General features: G+C 40.8%; 1 protein-coding gene across 7 annotated transcripts in view; it reads right to left on the reverse strand.

The window, feature by feature from the left end:
* Positions 1–20,046, reverse strand: part of slc20a2 (solute carrier family 20 member 2) — an 85,754-nt gene that overhangs the window by 28,743 nt on the left and 36,965 nt on the right. For 2 of the 7 annotated variants that reach the window (XR_007247136.2, XM_048526793.2), the window contains exons 1-2: positions 16,127–16,454; positions 9,308–9,896 (exon numbers count right to left, since the gene is read on the reverse strand). Coding sequence is in view for 6 of the 7 variants with exons in the window: in XM_048526793.2 (XP_048382750.1) it covers positions 9,308–9,596 (289 nt within the window). In the remaining variant the exon portion in view is untranslated. Of the gene's footprint in view, positions 1–9,307; positions 9,897–11,406; positions 11,601–15,685; positions 15,818–16,126; positions 16,455–20,046 lie in introns of those variants that run through there. The other 5 variants (XM_048526794.2, XM_048526797.2, XM_048526795.2 and 2 more) reach the window with 5 other exon arrangements.

The raw sequence follows: 20,046 nt of genomic DNA on the forward strand, positions 1-20,046 counted from the left end.
TCCTGACTCTGTCTTCGAGAATCTCAAAAAAAAACAGCTGTCTCACATGTAGTGAGCAACCCTAAAATGTTACCACCACTAAAAAGGATAACTACTTGTCACAAGTCAGCAAACACGCAATGTCAATTCACACCTTCAAGTGGTGACAATGCTGTCCTACATTTAAAAATGTCATTTTAGAAATTTTCCAAAGAAAATTCCTCTAACTAATCTATTCAAGCACTATGCCCTTCATACTTAAAGCGAAGAAACATCACGTTTAAGAAATGCTCTCCAGCAACAAGTTAAATTATATAATAGCAAAGAAACTAAAAATTATTAATAGTGATAATGGGAACTGCAGATGCTGGAGCATCCAAGATAATAAAATGTGAGGCTGGATGAACACAGCAGGCCAAGCAGCATCCTGTGCTCCTGAGATGCTGCTGGGCCTGCTGTGTTCATCCAGCCTCACATTTTATTATAATTAATAGTCATATGTTTTAATAAGGGGACAAGAATCCTGGCTTATTGTAGTCAAAATGTAAACTCATGCAGTGTGGTTGGCTTTAATAGAGATGGACTTCAGAACCTCTCGTGAAATGTGAGCAGGTGAAGAGCACACAGATTTGAAAGAGAGTGAATCAATCAATGCAGCTTGGTCAAACATTCACCCAGGTCAGTGTGACCGACTTGGAGATTCTCACCAATTTTCACCACAAAAACCATGCTGTCCACAAAACCAGCCATCACTACACGCCAACTGTCTTTATGTCGCACAGATGTCAATGAAATAGTCAGATTCTGGATACACTGGCTGTAATTTTTCCAAAATATATAGAAAAATCACTGGATTGTACAGAAATACCACAGAATGGTAAACCCTTAATGTCATCCCTACTCAAAGGGGAGGGAGGCAAAAAAAAGCTAATTACAGGACAATCAGCCTAACATCTACATTTGGACACATACTGAAAGCAAATAAGGAATTACGAGCAGAACATTTGTGAAATCATAATATAATCAGAGGCGGTATAGCTTCAAGGCAATAAAATTAGTCAGACATGATTTTACGCGTTTTTCCAAGGAAGTCTCAACCAGAGAGGATAGCGCTAAACCGGTAAATGTATTGTATTTGGACTTTTTAATCTTGTCAAACACAGTCTGAAAGTGCTTAAGACTTAAAAAAAAAAGTAATAAAAATGAGCCCATGGAGTTGGAGGTACTTGGCATGGATTAAGAATTGGCTCATGGGGAGGAAATAGCAAAAAAGGGTTAAAAAGGGATTTTCCTTTTTCAGGTTGGTAACCTATGACCAGGGATCAGAGCTAGGACCAGAACCATTTACAACAACTTGGAAGGAGGAAGTCTGTGCACTGCAGAAGAGACAAAAAAAAAGGTGGAAAGGCAGATTGCAAGGGGGATACAAACAAACAGTTTAGAGATATTGTTGCATTAAATCAAGTGGGCAAAATGTGGCCAGATGCAGTCTAATATGAGAAAACATGAAGTCGTTAATTTTGGAAGGGAGAAAATAAAAAGTATTATTTAAATGGAGAAAAACTGCAGGAAGTAGCAATACAAAAAAGGACTGAGACATGAAACAAAGCTAGCACACAGATGCAGCAAGTAATCAAGAACACTAATGGAAAGTTGGCCTTATATCAAGGCATTTGGAGTATAAAGAATTGGGATGCCTTTCTGCAACTGCACAAGGTGCTGACAAGACCACATCTGGAGTACTGAGTGCAGTTTTGGTCCCCTCATTTAAAAAGGAACAACAACATTATTTCAGTGGAGGCAGTTCAGATAAGGTTTACTAGGATGATGGCCAATATGGCGGGATTATCTTAGGAGTAAAGATTAAACATGTTGGGACTCAACTAACTGGAATTTAGAAGAATGAATGAGAGGTGATCTCAAATGAAGCATAACCATGATTCTTAAGAAGCTTGACAGGGTAAATGCTGAGAGGAGGCTTCCCCGCATATCAGAGTCTAGGATTAGAGGATAGTCTTGGAATAAAGGGGTACAAACTGAAGACAGGAGGAGGAAGAATTTGAGGATTGTCTCTTTGGAAAGTCCTGCCATAAAGAGTTGTGGGGACAGGGACCTGGTGTATATTTAAGGTTAAGATTGATAGATTCTTGCTCAGTCGGGGAATTGAAAGATTATAGGCAAGGGCAGAAAAGTGGCTGTGAGAAATGTCAAATCAGCTCTGAAGCAGACTCAAGAGGGCTACTCCTGTTCCCTTTTCTTATGGTCAAATATACCTAACCTATTTTCTAAGGCAACAAAAACCATAGAAACATTTTTTTCACGTTCTTAAACCAAGTGATCAGGGAATGCAACTTTTTAACATATTCATCTACTCAACAACTATTCAAGAACAGGTGCAGTGTGATGTTCTCCCTCTACTTTGTTCATTGGCAGCCGAGTCACATTCAATCTCAAATGAACTTTCTCAACTTTGTGATGGAAAGAAATGGTGCATACCAACCACCTGACAGACATCCAAGAGGCAGCTAGTGCTGCAGCCCCAGTCCAATAGGATCTTCATTAAGATGATAAACCACACAGCCCTATCTCTGCTTTTGGTCTTACGTCCCTTTTAAGCTATCCACCAAAAATCTTCTTCAGACTTTAAAGCTCAAATTGACCAGGTGCCTACAGTCAAATTCCATATAGAACACAGAACAGTACAGCACAGGCCTTTGGTCCACAATGTTGTGCTGATCTATTATCCTAAGATCATCTACCCTGCATGCCCTACATTTACTATTCTTTACATGCCTATACACATGTCATTTAGAAGTCTCTAAAGTATCTGACACTCCTAGTATTGCAAGCAGCACATTCCACACGCCCACTCAGGCTGTTTGCACAATCTGACATCTCCCCTATACCTTCTTCCAATCACCTTAAAATTATGCCCCCCTTGTAACAGTAGTTCCCACCCTGGGAACAAGTGTCTGACTATCCACCCAATCTTTGCCTCTCATCAACTTAGATACACATTAGCAAAAAACGGAATTGCTGGGAAAAAAAAAATCAGAGGAATGCAGAGTTAACGTGGAATCCAGGGACATCTTCAGAACCGATATGAAGAAGGTGGTATTTATTATGCGGGCATTGAGGAATTATTATGGGAGTGGAGAAAGAGCATTGGGCCTCACTGGAGCACTGACGCAGGCCCGAGACATAGCACAGCGGTGTTCTGAAGTGGCAGGCAACTGGTAGCTTGGGGTCATTTCTGCAGACAGAATGGGTATGGTCCACAAAGTGGTGTCCAGCCTGCATAGTCTCCACAATATAGGAGGAGATCACATTGCAAGCAGCAAATGGACTAGAGACTGGGTGAAATGCAGGAAAACCACTTTCACCTAGGAGTGTCTGGGGCCTTGGATAGTGATTCAACATCAAGTTCAATAATTTTAGAGCAAGAGCATTCCTACCAAGTCTCACCCACCCTCACGGCCAGTCACGAAGTGGGTTACTTTCAGTACAGCCAACCCATTTTCATCTGCTCATGATCCCCATTACCCGTCTAGCTTCTCTGGTTCCCTGGCACAATAATCAATAATCCCTTTGTCTGTCTAACTATTTCCCCCACCACCCCTCTCTAAACCATCTCCACCTACCCTCTCACCACAACTCTTCCCAGCTGCTATCAGTTCTGAAGATGGGTCACTGCAATCAAAGTGGTAACTGCGTCCTCTCTACAGGTCTATAGAGTTTCTTCAGAAATTTCAGTTTTTGGTTGTTTTCAGATCTCGCGCATCAATCCGTTCTTAGGATGGAGTCGAGCAAGACAAAGGAGTTACTCATGTTCAGGCTGGGAGGGGGAGTAGTTGTTAATAGGGACTGTTAGTGACCAACAGTGGGTGTGTAGTAGCAGGCTATGTGCTAACAAAGTCTGGTGTGGGGGGAGGGGAGCTGGGACATGGGAGAGCTAAGGCCCCAAAATTATTGAACTAAATATTGAGTCCGGAGGGCTGGAGGGTCCCCAAGCGGAAAATGAGGTGTTGTTTCCCCAGCTTGCATTGGGCTTCACTGGAACACTATAGCAAGCCAGAGACAGATGTTGGCCGGGGAGCAAGGTAGTGCATCGAAGTGGTAGGCAACATGTAGTTCAGGGTCTTTTTTGCGAGCAGAACGTAGATGTTCTGCGAAGCAGTCACCAAGTCTACGCTTTGTTTCCCCAGTGTAGAGAAGACCACATTGTGAGCAGCAAATCCAGTAGACTAGATTCTGGGAAGTGCAGGTGAAGTGTTGCTTCACCTGAAAAGGTCTGTTTGGGCCCTTGGATTCTAAGTGATTCCTGATTTATCTCTACGACACAGCTTTAATTCTAACACGGAGCTCCCTTGATCTAGATTCTCACACCACTGAGGAAATTCTTCTCCACGCATACTATGCTTAAGTCATCCCTCTCTCTACTATCCCAATTTAGTCAGTCCACATAATCCACTGCATCATTCTGATGAACCATTCCAGAAGAAGACCACACTCAACAAGGTTGGGTTACTCACAACAGCCAGTCAAAGGCCAAAACATAATGTTTATTCCAGGGAATACAAATAAATAGTTATGTAACGTGGTTTGGTGAAACTTATAATGCTAATTCCAGAAGATTAAGCAACGCTACAGTATGGTTCCATTTACAGTTTCCTTATTTTATTGAAGAAACTTGGAATCTAAAATCAGATTTAAAATAAAAATACATTTTCATGCTGATTTTAGAGAGTGAAACATTGAACAAGTTAAGATGTTTTGTCAACCCAAACCAAATCTGCCCAAACCAATGTCTCTTGCATTTCTGCGTGGTGTACATGGCCAGGAAGAAGTGGTAGATCTTGGAGCTAAGAGCAAAAAAGAGAAGGTCTCACAGGGGGCCTAATTTCTGGGCATTTGTTGGATATCCGCAACAATGATGCAGTCTGAAGTTTGGCCGTTGATACTTGCTGACATTACAGACATTGAGTCATTGAGCAAAGAAACAGACCTTTTGGTCTTGTTCAAATAATTCTCAAAAGACAACAAGCACCATTTGTTATTTTTCTAGTTGCAAAATCACTTCAAATGAAGTGAAACTAATATTCAGGAAACACTTTCCTGTTGGTCTATACATAGAGAAATTGATTCAGGGCGAACAAAATACAAAAGTTCAACAAAAAACAGCTTTTAAAGATTCTGTTCACACTCAGCCACTCATGTATTTGCTGCCAATAAAATGGTGCCCCTCCCCCCGAACTGCTCCAATCTTTGTGTGGAAGGTGCTCCAATTACGGCTTTAACAAAAGGTATAAACAATTTTGAATACGTCAAAAAGTGACTTTCTTGGTCACGTTGAGATAATCAATGACTTGGACGAGTTGGCCCCTCATGACTGTATTACCCTTGACATTAGCAGCAGAGGCTCAGGTGAGTGGGGTGCTGTCAAATGTTGAGTTGTTTCAGTACATTCTCTGGAACGTACATACTTCAGTCACAGTTCACTGGCATTGGATGAGAAGTTTAAATGGTGGCAACACTTGTAGAAGTTCAGTTCAGGACGTGCATAGCTTCAAGCATTGCAGCTTTGCCCATCCAGGAAAAATGGTGTGCTTCAGATTTCTGACCTGGACCTTGTTCACAGTGTAAAGACATCAGGTGAGACACTTGATACAGAATTCCCAGCCTGACTTTTCACACTTCATATTTTGGCCGCGCGTGGCTGGAATGGCATCATTCAATACAAAATAAAACCCAGTAAATAAGCTTAAGATCTGCACACCTGGAACAACAGGAAAAATTGAGCAAGCTGGAGTTCTTTTCTCAGCAGAAGGCCAAAGAGGATTTCTGGCAGAATACTTAAAATTATGACTGGGTTTAACAGGGAGGATAAGTAAGAAAAATCTTTTCACTCAAGACTGAACACAGGCCAAAGACAGCATTAATAAATAGTTTTGAACAGCTATTGCTACATTACACAGACATTAATTAGAACATGGAAGCAAATGAAGCATGCCATTCAGTTTGAACATGGTTGGGGGGGGGGGGGGGGAGGGAATGGAGATACAGGAATTTCAGGGACAAAATGGGTACAGTGAAATAAAGCTTGAGAGAACAGAATGGAGCAGTTGAGCAAACGGCTGATTTCTGTATTGTAGATTTAATGCGTTGAGTGTGTTGCATCAGACAGAGGAGAAAGTCAGTCAGTATCTCCTACCCTAATGACTTATGCAGCGAAAAAAGTTAATACAAATTTGGTAGAGTGTGCTAGAAATACTCTCGCCCACAAAGATTTTGCCACTTCTGTGGTGGCTCTCATTCCACCCTACGTTTCCCACATGGTGTGCTGCCAGCATATTGCTGTGCATAAATGTACCCTTTGTGTACATTCAAAACAAGCGTCAGTTTCAGACATATCCTGGTGTCACATAGCTTGACCAGCTGTACACCACCGTGATCTCAAATTTAGGCAACAAAATATCCAAATGGCATCGGCATTACTTACTCAGCAACTAAAAAAGTAAAGCTGCAAAATGGGGTCAGATAACCTGACAATTAAAAAGCAACGCAATGCAATATCATGTATGTCACCTTGGCAGCAGCACTTACTGACCTTTTGTAAAACTGACAAGTGACCCATCATTTATTCCTCATTTGGCTGAGATCCACTCAGTTCCCCACATGCTAATACCAATCCCATGCCAAGGTTTCTGCACTGCCAGTATGCTAAGAGCATTCACGTCAGGATTAAGTGTTGTTGCTAGTTTTTCACCTCCTGGAGCTTCTGTGGCGGTGTACATGATAGTTCTTGGGTGTTTGAAATTATTGGAGGGGCATAAGGCAGGATGATGTTGTCATTTTTGATGCTCCGAATGAGATCAGGCACTACAAACCCTGTTAACATTTTCTTCTTTTTGAATCCTATTACAATGATGAGAACAGTTTCCTTGTCTCTGCTAGGAATTGCTGTGCTCCCTTCTTACAGTGCAAGAGAGGGCAGAAACATCAATATATCTCCTAGCGTTGGAGTCTTGTACCTACCACACCTCAATAAATTTGAGTTACATAGAGGCAGAGGGGCTGGTGGGAGATTAGCAGCAACAGCAGGTGTGCAGATACAATAAGGATACTACACAGAAGACCCGAGTGCCAGGGACTGGAGTGTGATGGACAGAGTGGCAGGAGAGGTTTCATGGAGTGGAATAGGCAGATAAAGATACTTTCATTGATGTTGACAGCCCATTTCTGCGATACTGTTACCAATTCCTAGAGCCCACACTCAGAGCCAGTGTCCCTGGCCACATGACCCCAGTCTCTTTGGTGGGTACATTCAAGGTCTTTTACCTCCCCAGTGGATGCTCTCTTTCTGTCAACCTGCATCAAAGTCACCATCTCTACACCCAGCATTAATGTATCCTTTTGTTTACCTGGCTAGTCAGTCTGTAATAACATGCATGGCAGCAATACAATGTGCCCAGTTCACTTTCAAGATACCAACTGCCTTTTTTAAAAAAAAAGACAAGGGCAAGCTGTCTGTACCAAAATCATTTGCAAAACAAAAAATGCAGATGTGGGCAGGGTCTTCCAACAATATTCAGGAACTCATACTGCAAGGGTCACTCAGGTTAAATGTTGCAATTATTCAGGTAAGGTATATTCACGAGTAAATACAACCTGTTTACCTCTATCTGAAGCCTATAAATCAGGTGGTAAATTGTTATCCTGAGGCCAAAGGAAAAGGCTTGTCTAACTACTGGCTGTATGTCTTTAAAAGCTTCAACAGAAAAAGTAAAGAATCAACACAACGTAAGTAAACAGCTACAATTATGGCAGAATGTAGTAGCTATTCGTAATGGCAAAATTGTAAAAGAAAACAGTAATGTCTGTCAGTCAATCAAACTATTCTTGGCTAGAGAATTGTAATGAAAGCAAAGGGATTACATTTGCAAGAGAATGGAGTGTGGAGTAGAGTAATGTGAAAGTTAACTGAGGTTTGAAGCAAGAAATATAAACAGAAGGGTGTGCAAAAAAGTTGCAAAAACATCATTTCAAACTAATGGCAACAGAAGCCAAAATTCGGGTACAGAATTTTTTTTTGGGGGGCGGGGAAAAAGAGGAGGAGAGAGAAAAAAGTGACAATAGGCTTTCCAAGCCATTTTCTCTAATTCCCTCCATAAACCACCTCAAAACAACCTCTGGAAAATCCACTTTTGAACATTTTTATAATTTAACTTTATGTACGTCAATACTAATGTCCATCCATCCTTCAAAATGGACATTGCAATAAAAACAAAGTAGTGGACTATCTTAATTATTTTTACAATCGAAAAGCTCCTCCAGACGGCATTAAGATTTAACACCAATGTTCGAAATTAAATCACATACACAGCACACCAGCTAGACACGACAACTGCTTCTAAGAGAAGATTAGTCAACATCCTGTCATTTCTTAAAAATATAAAAATTGACCTTCACAATTTACCATGGTGGAATCTGACATCACGTTTCTGGTTTAGCACTAAATCTAGCATCATGAGCACCACCATATCAATGCACTGAAGGTCTAGAGAAGACTAAGAGTAAAGATCAGACAGACTTTTACTGAATGTTTGCATCCCTTCTCTCTACAGTTGAAAAGTAAATCTTATAAACTGCTGTACAGTGTGTATGGTGGAGCTATCAGTCAGACTCACAGAAATGCAAAAATATAAAATCAACACTGCAGTGATAAGCGTAGTACGATGGGGATTTGGCTTCCAGTAAACGTAGTTAATTGTATACCTGCTGAGTCCTAAATAGATGAAGCTTTTGTTAAGTGAGCACACAGGAAAACTGCAGATATATGCCTGTGGCTTTCTTACATGGATCCCTCACCAGTAGGCTCATTATACAATTGGTACATCTCCTAGTGACTTCTAAACAAGGTCCAGAATGGGTTAAACAAGGGACAATGAATACAAGCAGATGTCTCTAGGAGTTTGTACTTATTTGCTTCATGAGACTAAAAAACATATGTAGCTTCTCATTCGAGGCTTGCACTTGAAACTTTCTTTGAAATGGGAAGGGAGTTGTAGGGGTGAAGGACTTGCATGTCAGAGGGAACAGGTTTTTACACCATTATAAAGAGACAAGAACAAGGAAATTATGCATTCATTTGAGCAGACTGCAGTCACATCAGGCACACTGCAATCAGATCATATTTCTCTAATGTTCCTAGATGGAGTCTCTTAATTCTCACTCTCTGCTTATACGGTTTAAACTACTTTTTCCTCTCAAGTGCAAACAAAAATCCAGCTAGCATCAATAATCTCAAAAATAAAAACAGGTTACTTACCAACCATTGCACTGACTTCGCCAGCCATGAGCACATGCTCACTCCCATTGTATAGATTAACATCAATGATCCCTTTCCGGATAGTTTCTCCAACCTTCGCTCCCAGCAGTACAGATCCGGTTGTTTCAAAAATGGAAGCCAGGATGCAGGCTTGGCGAAGTGTCACAACACCAGAGCCCACAGCAGTACCAAACGAATTGGCCACATCATTCGCACCCACAGAGAAAGCGAGGATAAAGGCTATTATAAAGCCCACTATCACCATCCACAAGTAATTCTCCAGCACCATTTTTGGGATTTCTTCCCCACACCCCCCACCAAGTATGTGCACAGAAAAGGAAAATGAAGAAACAGACACACACACACACACACACACACACACACACGTGCGCTCTCACTCAAACACACAGGCCAGGCTTCTGTAAACAGTTTTCTTCTTTTGGAAAAGTGCTTAGTAGTATTCAGAGATGTCTCACTGCTAACTAATGCTTCTCTGCGTAGTGTTAATAGAGTTCTTTAGGCTTGGGATAATCAAGTGAATGCATTCCATAGTTAAGTGTCCAGTTTGGCAGGCAGAGATGGTCACCTCCTACAAAAAGACAAAAAGAAATAATTAGCAACTTTTAAAAGATTGTGTTAGAAGGATTAACAAATTCCTTTACATTAAAGCAGTGAGCAACAAGAACACTTGCACTCAATACAGACTATTGCACCTGTAATACCCTCACCCCCAGATGCAACAAGATGGCTATGTTTCATCTTCTGCATCAGCCTAATGGGAGTAGGCAACTCTGTCCTTTAAGGCTGTCCTGAAATATTAAGACTCTGCAGCATTTCCCATCAAATAAGCCAAACAGACATCAGTTTTGCAACAGAACAGATACTCATGATATGGGCGAGACAGGCATTTTGGTAAAGCAAACAAGGGCAGGACTAACACAATTAATGGTAGGGCCCAGGGTGGCGCAGAAAAGATTTACCAGGATATTACCAAGAGTGGAAGGTACCAAGAGTGGAGGGTTTGAGTTATGAGTTGAAGCTGGATTGGCTGGGACTTTTTTCACTAGAACATAGGAGGCTGAGAGGTGAATCTAGAGGTTTATAAAGTCACTAGGGGCATAGATAAGGTGAAGAGTAAGAAGGTCTTTTCCCAAGGTGAGGGAGTTCAAAAGTAGAAGACATATTTTTAAGGTGCGAAAAGAAAGGTTTACTTAACAAGAGAGGACTGAGGGGCAACATTTTCATGCAGAGTGCGATTTGTGTGGGGAATGAACTGCCAGAGGAAGAAGTTGTGAATCCAGGTACAGTTACAATATTTTAAAGAGATGCTGTTCATGTATTTATTCAAGCGAAGGTTTGGATGGATACGGGGCAAATGCAGTAAAGTGAGACTAGGTTAGTTTGGAACATAGTCGGCATGGACTAGTTGGTCCAAAAGGATCAGTTTCTATGCTGGACAATTTTACACAAAGAAAACACTACATCAATTATTTCGCTTGCGAAAGGCACTATGTCCAAAAATGGGAAGTACTCCCCAGCACACCTTCCCCGCCCAATAAGTGGAGACACTGTTGTAGGTGCAGGGATATTTAACAATTTCACAAGACAAAAGTCTCAAAAGGGCAAGCAAAAATATCTAAAACTAAAAGCAAGATCACGAGGGCTTTAAAAAAAGTAAGGCCAGTCTTTAACTATGGTAAAGCTGCCACTTCTGGCTAGTGAGTAGATCACGAGAAAGGCAGCATTGGGACAGATTCAGCATTTCTGCTGACTGCAGGTGAAATCCAGTTAAAATGAATGGTGCCCAGATTGAAGCTACATTTGCACTAACTGAAAACAAATAATATTTCAGAGAACTATTTGGGCTTTAAAGAAACTAAAGCACAAGGGCAACAAGTATACTCTTACATAATAATTGAAAATATTTCATCATTAGATTCTCACTTGCTATTACTTATATTGTTTCATTGGGTCATTTATTACTTCATAGTCTATTTATTCCTGATAAACCTACCATTATTTTTAAACAACTATAACATTTCAAGGTATGTCTAAAAACTAAAAATCTTTTTCATACTCTAAGGCCACCAAAAACTAACCTGCACTTTGAGCTTGATTACAACATGGGTGTTAAGTAGTCAATTAGCCTCGTTGCTTTTCACATGGCAGCCTTCAAACGATCATTATTCAGGACCACAAACAACCATTATTTCTATCTTGGGCACAAGCCAATGTAGAGAAAGAACTTCAGACATTTCTGGGGTATCGCCAAACTTTGGATATAATGTCTTTTCTGAATTTAAAAAAGGATTTTTGTGGATATTAAAATTTATCCATTTTGCACAACACAAAGCCACTGCTTTTCCATCTAACTTTGTAACACCTTTTTTTTGATGTAAAACAAAAAAAAGGGATGACTGATGTCACTCCCACATCTTTCCTACACAAGATTTCAAAAAGATTGCAAGGACACAGTCCGCACGTTGATACTTCTCAATATGCACCAGTTCTTACAAGGCAATGTTCTTGAATTGAACAGGAAGGACAGACTTGCTGTGGAAACAGAGCAGAGCATTCTCCATCAGGCTAACAAAGTCACAGCTACTTGCTGAGAGGGCAAAGCAAGAGTGAACAGACTATTCTGACAATTACTGAGCAACGGAATGAAAAAGAGAGAAGAACAAGGGACAAACACGATGGTTTTGTTTTGCTGTGTCAATAATATTGAAGAGAATCATTATGTTTAAGCATCAGCAAAAATAGGGAAGGAATGGAAAGCAATGAGCAAAAATCCAATCTTGTTAGCATTTCAGAAACAAACCAGGACATGAATACTTAAATGGATTTAAAATGGCTTCATATGAGTCAGAGCATAAAAACACATGTCTGTATTCCACTCCTGATAATTTGTACGTTGAGTTTGGTTGCACTCCAGTTTAGGATATGGACATTTAAGTGCTATTTCATTTAATATTCTTGTGCAACCTGACTTGCCTCAATGCCAATTTGGCAATGCCTCTCCATTTTTATGGATTTTCTCTCTGGTTTTCAAATCACTTCATAATCTTATTCCTCAAATCTCTCTCAATACTACATTTTGACATTCGCATTCTATTAATTCTGGCCTCCTAAGAATCCCCAAATTAAGTGTTCAACCATGCTTTCAAGTGCCCTGACACAAAGTCCTGTAGTTTTTCCTCTAAAACTTCAACTTTAACTGTCTACTCCAAGATACTCAGTGTAGTTTGATGGATAATGTCCTAATGACTCCATGTGACTGCGTCCAATTCCATTTTTATTACAAAATATTGATTTTTCACTCACATTAAAATCCAATTCATAACTAAAAATTGTTATTGCTTGACAATGGTCTATAAAACCTGTTGTGGATAATGCAACACACAATTGTGCAGCTACGGTCATTTCATCATCTCCTTTCACAGGTGCCCACAGTAAGAAAAACAGGTCAAAAGCTAAGGTAGCAAAAGGCTAAAATCTGATCATTAGTTAGAAACCACAAAAAAGTCCAGAAAAATCAAACAAAATTTTCTACGGACTGCAAACTATTTCACTAAACTAGAACTGAACAGTTGACCTCTTCCCGTAGTAGGGAATAAATATACGGAATGTCTTAAACACAAATAACAAAACACTTGCTGAAACAAAAGATAATATTTGGGGTAATTTCTCTCATGTCCTTATCCCAAACCCTACATACCAGGCCTTGTTGTTACACACAAATCATCATTAGCTACTAATTGTCCCTATTAGTAGCCATTCATTCTCCTCAGATGATCATTATCCACTCTTATCTGTCGAATTGTTCTTCTCTCTTTGGGCTCCATTGCCACCTATCATTTACCTCATGCCGCGCCGCGCCGCCCCCCCCCCCCCCCCCCCCCCCGACATCCAAGTCTCTGTACAAAAAAACCAACCAACAACCTTTTCCTAGCTGCTATTTGTTCTAAAGGAGGGACACCGGACACGAAACATTAATGCTGGTTTCTCTCCCAGATGCTGTCAGACCTGCTGGCTTTTTCCTAGAAATTTGTTTTTGTTGTTGATAATTTCGGGGTAAGGAGTTGGAATTTTTTTAAATTGGGAAGAACCAGAAGCCCATAAACTACATACAGCTCAAGTGCTCATTAACCGAAACAACTTAAATGAAGAAAGTGCACCACATTTTCTGCAAACATGCAAGGGAAAAACCACAAGAATGATCAAGGACACATTAAAGTTTGTACTAGAAATAGGAGCGCTTGTCAAAAGACACAGGGCGAAATACAGATTTACTGTGCAAAGAGATGCTAAGACTATAGCTTGAAAATGCACACCCAGTAAGGAAGGACAGACTAGAAAACTGGTAATTTTATGTAATTCTGTTTACATAGATAATTCTTCTTAATTCACTTGTGGAACGTAGACTTTGGTGGCCAGCCAGGATATATTGCCCTCAAGGGCAACTAGGGCCAGGTGATGGCAAGCTGCCTTCTTGACCACAGTAATCCATGTCTTATTGGCAGACCCACAACACCCTGACAGAGAATTTCAGGATTTTGACCCAGCAACAGTAAAGGAATAGAAATATATTTCTAAGTCAGGATGGTGAGTCACATGGAGGGGAATTTGTAGAAGATGGTGATCCCATGTATATGCTGTCCATATCCTAAAAAGGTCAGTGGTTATTGGTTTGGAAGGAAGGTGCTGTCTCAGGGTGAATTTCTGCAGTACATCTTGTAGATAGTACACACTGCTACTACTGAGCATCATTCTAGCTCTACTCAAGGAGTATGGAGGAGCAGAATCCATAAGAAAGCAAGAGGTGGCATCTGGATTATACCACACAAATCAGAGCCCTCAAGAATATTTGTCATTATACAGACCTTTCTGTTGACTGGATTACCAGTACATGTCAAAGAACTACAAAGTTGCATTTATTGAACACCTTTCATGACTTCAGTCATTCCAAATTGTTTTACATGTACCTTAATCAGTTTTAATAAAAAAGGTGAGTTTGGATGATGTGGCAACCAATTTCACACTGGATGGCTGAAGAAACAATTAAGTAATCATGAGAAAATCAATGTTGTCAATCAGGATGATAACTGACAAGAAACTCCATTACGTTCTTTCCAATAACACAGAATCATGAACCAAGGCAGCATAATGCACTAACTGAAAGACGCACTGCAGCAATTCACCAAGGCTCCTTCTGTAGCATTTTCTAAACTCAAAAAGACTAACAAGGTTGGCATCATATGAAAACATAGTTCTACAAAGTCTGGTATTATTTCTATTATCACTGGATCAAAATCCTGGAACTCCTTCCTTCGCATCATATGTACCTACACTACATGGACTTCAATTCCAAAGCAGCAATTCATCATCTCCTCTTAGGGCGATTAGGGATTGCCAGCAAATGCTGCGCTTGCCATCGAGACCCATATCCCTACAGGTAAAAGAGCAACCTTCCGGATCAGGAGGTATGACCTTAACTATCAAAGTTTTTTTTTTTAAAAGCTATGAACACGATTGTTTGCATGCATTTTGTTGACATTAACAAAACCTTTTCACGTAACACAGGTGCAGAGACTTGTAAACTGAAAAAAGTTAGCGATTTTAAAAAAACCACTTGCAGATGGATTCTAGGTATGTCATTTTTTTAAAAAAAAAATCGGGATAGTGCAGACTTGATACCAATAAATAGTGAAACGTCAATTCCAAAGCACCTTAGCCCTTCAAATTCTATTACCATGGTACTTTGTTAATTTATTTGACAGAGGCCTGGGTGTGGATTGACACATGAGTGCTGAGATAATTTGACCAGAAGATCTGGCTGCAACTTGGACTGATACAAAATTACGCATGCCTGCTAGATTGGTATCATTTGAGGACAGCATGTGTGTGCTAGGATTCACTCCAAACATTATTTTCCTTTAAAATACAAACTTTCTGTATCTCTGAAAGCCACAGTAAAATTGCAAGAACAGTGCTAATGAACTGAAATTAGATAGTAGGGCTCTGAAGCAAAGAATACCCAAACATATTTAATGCACTCATACTGTGTCTAGGTGCTTAAATAAAGTCATTGCAATTTGCTTTCTACTTATAATGTAAGACTCCAGTCATGATAAACAAGCTGGAAAATGTGGAAAAATTTGCTGAAATGACTTCCTTCCACATTTCCTGAAAAAAGTCTTCACATTCAAGCGTTTGAGATGTAATAGACAGGTCTGTACTGAACTCTTCGAAACGCAAGGCAGGTTGTAAACCCATTATAGTTCACACCTGCAGCGTTTGATCCAAAGTACATGAAGGTGTAAACAGCATACATTGGTCACTGGGCCCAGTTTACACAAACACAGCTTCACTACTTACCCTCAGGATGCCCCTCCACTTGGTACTGGGCCAGTCAGGACAGTCCCAAGCCCGGGACTAAGCTGAGCAATCAATTTCAATATCAGACACTAGTTCCTTCTTGAAGCAATTCTGTACTGACGATTTGAAAATCTCCCCCAAACAGGAAAAGCAATAAAAAAGGTGTTTAGCGTTATTCAATTCCCCACAGAAACATCATTTAACATGGGCAAAAATAAGTTAAAAATACCTCAGCTCTGAATTTCTAAACAAGCTGCAATCGAATGAAAAATAGCGGGAGCTCAGAAGACAGCAAGTAGGAAAGAGATCGCAAAGCCTAGTTACAAACATTCCAAATAGTAAAAAGAAACACCAGACTAGGTTTACATATTTACAAAAAAAGTTTTACACTGGTAGAAGCAAACACACTTCTTGGAGAGTAGCGAAGAAGTGTTGCCTTACCTCCTCCTCAAACGCTTACGCAGTCTGCAGCCAGCTACTTTGAGGACAAGATACACCCGTCCAGATTTATACTGTGCTCAGTCCCTTAGCCCTTTCCGAAACAGATTTTTTTTTAACCTGACAGCACAGCTGCTGGTAGAGTCTGAGAACGTAGCGCTGCACTTTTATAATGCGAACGTTGGGAGGGTCACCTGGTGCCACCACACATGACAGCAAAACGGGAGCAGAGGGGGGCCGTGGGAGGTCTTTGGCATACCCCCAACACGCATGGGTTGCATGTGCAGATGCCAGTCGCTGAGCCTGGGCGCTGCTCCAGCCTTACGGTGTGCACACAGGGGCAAGTGAGTGAGTCACTTCTTGTTGCAGACCCGGCGCTTGATTTTGCAATTTTTAATTCGATCGTATGCAAAACCAGCCTTTCTCCCACCCCACCCCACCCCACCATAAACCAACAATTAGATTCCTAAGAACCATCCACGAAAACAAAGAGCTGTGAAGAAACGCACGGCAGGGTCCAGGCAGCAGCTGTCAGCTTCCTGTGATCAAACTCAGATTTGATTTTAGGGCGACAAATTCCCAGCTCCTACACAATCAACACAAAAATGTTTTGAATGGAGCGCGAAGGGGCGGAGGAGAAAAGGAGGATATAACGCGAGAGGACAGACAGGAGAACGGCGAGGGAGATGGGATTTAGAGAGAGAAAAAAAGGAAACACTCATAGGCTCTAGTATGCTCCAGGAGCGAACGAAATTACACTGGCGGTTGGTTTATTTCTATAAACATCGGCAAATTATACCCCAGGACCACCTGATGAGGAAAAAAGGGAAATAATATTCTAGCTTCTGAAACATTAATTCTGGTACGTACAGCGGATGTAAAAAAAATCCAAAGAATTTGCTTGAATGGTTGTGCAATGACCTACAACAGCTGTTGTTACACATTCACTACTTGAAAAATCTTACACAATGATTTACCCTTCAAGTGCTGTGCCTTCTCATTTCACACCTTCACATGATGCTTTACTCCAACTGCTGCAATTTGCCCTGTAGCCTGGTCTAACTAACTACACAAGTCTGGAGTCTTTGAATCATCAGCAATAACAATCTCAAACAAAAAAGGTGAGCAGACAGTTCGTAGTTGCTTTTCAACAGCATCTTCTCACTCACGCCAGTAAATTATACGGCTCCAACCACTATATAAGCCAGTAGACAAGTATTGCTCATTTTTCAACCACTTTTGACGTGAAACATAAATTTTAAATCAAAACTATTACATGTAGATTAGGAACACTAGACTTTTCAGCCCAGTCTGCTCAAAGTGATCATGGCTGATCATTAACACCATTTCCCACAAAGTTGTATGGAAGGACAAATCAATAACTAGACAATGCAGATTGAAAATAACTGGCAAAATAACCAGAGGGATGAGTGTATGTTTTTTAAAATTTAGATACAGTAATCTGGAATGTACCACCTGAAGGGTGGTAAAAGTCAGGTTCATCGGGTGAATATCAAAACCAAGCCAGATAGTGGAGGCAGAAGCCACCATATGAAGCCACCATATATGAAGCCACCGGGCTAAGAATGGGGGGAGCGGCAATATCCTTGTGCAGGCACCAGCATGACGGGTTGAATGACCTCCTGTGCCAGAAATATATGCTGATCTACAAGAGGGCGAGGGCTGCCTACTCTGGAGTTTGAAGTTTGAAGTTTCTCTACCACCACCTAGGATTTAAAATAAATATCCTACTGAAACGGAACAGCAGCAAAAACATGGGGGGAGAGGAAATGAAGAGAGCAGAAAAATATTGCATATGCACCTGGAAAGCAAAGGAAGGAACATTTCAGGAAAGAAAGCTCATGCCATGGATAAGGGCAGACAGAAATGAATGAGTGATTAAGAGAACAGTATTTACATTTGCTAGTCATTGAGAAAGTGGGGACACTGTGGGTGAACAGCAGAAATCCTACAGGAGTACAGAATATGTAAGGGGAAAACAGAATCAGAATCCTTACAGTGTGGAAGCAGGCCACATGGCCCATCAAATCCACTGAAGACTAGCCCACCCGAACCTGACCCACCCCCAACCTTATCCCTGCACTTCCCACCCTAAACCAATGGGCAATTTAGCATGGCCAATCTGCCTAACCTGCACATCTTTTGACACACAGATACAGGGAGAACATACAAACTCCACACAGTCACTCAAGCCAGAATCAAACCCTGATCCCTGGCGCTGTGAGGCAGCAGTGCTAATCACTGAGCCTCCGTGCCGCCCCAGGATAGCAAAGAAAAAAAAAGCAGAGAACATGAAAAGGAAAATAAACGTTACAAGTACGTCAAGAATAAAGAGAATATTTAAGGCACGAGCAGCACCCATTTAAAAAAAAAGGTCCAGTGGTAATTTGTGAGAAACCAGAGGTCATATGTAGAGTTCTAAGTGAATATATAGTCTGCTTGTGTTCACTAGAGAGAGGAACAATGCAAGTATAGAAGCAAAGGAAAAGATTGCAGCATACCTAAATAAATTAGCATAGACAGAAAAGGAGATGCTGAACGGTATGGTCAATTTAAAAAGTAGGTTTTATTTGGCCTTCAAAATTTATATGAGTCAGGCTGTTAAGTGACACAAGGAAGAGGAAAAGGCAGTGGCACAGAATAATCTTAAATTCTTCTCTAGCCTCAGGTGAGGTATCGGAGGACTCCAAACAGCCTGTGTGGCACTGTCATTTCAAGAAGACAGCAAAAAGGGGAAACTAGGAAACAAACAGGCCAGTCTAATTTCTGTGCTAAGGAAACTGAGGGACAGATGAATCTGCATTTGGAAAGGCAGGGATAAATTAAGAAGTCAACACTGTTTTGTTAAGAGGCTGACATGTCTGACTAATTTAATTAAAATTTCTTGAAGAGCTGTGTAGTGGAGGACAATGCATTCAACATGGCCTACTGAGGTCCACGTAGACCTTTACAAAGAAGTTCCCATATGGGAGACAGATGGTGAAGGTAGCAGCCTATGGGATCCAAGGACAGGTTAGTGATGTAACAGTATTTTATACTGTATTAAGATTTAGCTAGTGGATCGCATTTAATAGGCAAGTAATTGTTATTATTTAGTGCTTTGACATTTGAGATTGTTTTGACCATTTCATAACCAATGAAACTTTTTTTGTCATACTGAAGGAAACGTGGTAAACAATTTGTACATAATAGTTCCACAATGCATTAAAACACCAATTACGTGTTCTAGTCAGCACAGGTGGGAGAACACCTCAGCTCTCTAAACAGTATTGAGATCTTTTCTATTCATTTTAGAGCACACAAGAATTCAGTTTGCAATTGATTTGCAAGATGACACCTTCAATCGTTTAGCACTTCTTCAATACTGCATTGGAGCATCAATCTGGATTGTGTACCAAAATGGACTGTGGAACCCCTGATGTTCTGAACCAGAGGCAAACAAACATTCTGTTTTCTATATACCAATATGGAGTCTGTACTACTGAATTTTCAGGAAATTCAGTTTCCTATTCTGTTTTTAAAAATGTATTCGTTATTTGTAGGATGTGGGGGTCACTGGCTGGTAAACATTTATTGCCTGTTCTTAGTTGCACTTGAGGTGGTGGCGGTCAGCTGCCTTCTTGAACTATTGTAGTTCACCTGTTCTGGGTTGACTCGTGCAATGCCCAGGATTTTGATTCCACAGAGGAACAGCGATACATTTCCACGTCAGGATGGAAAGTGACTTGGGAGGTGGTATTCTGGTATATCTGCTGCCCTTGTCCTTGTCCTTCCCGATGGAAGTGGTCATGAATTTGCAAAGTGCCGTCTAGGGATCTTTGGTGAATTGGGCTTTATTTCAACTGGAAGAATTAAAAATAAAATCAGTATGCAGGGCAGGGCAGCTTGTGGGAAGGGAAAGG

Source organism: Stegostoma tigrinum, chromosome 3 (assembly GCF_030684315.1).
Source record: "Stegostoma tigrinum isolate sSteTig4 chromosome 3, sSteTig4.hap1, whole genome shotgun sequence".
Lineage (NCBI taxonomy): Eukaryota > Metazoa > Chordata > Chondrichthyes > Orectolobiformes > Stegostomatidae > Stegostoma > Stegostoma tigrinum.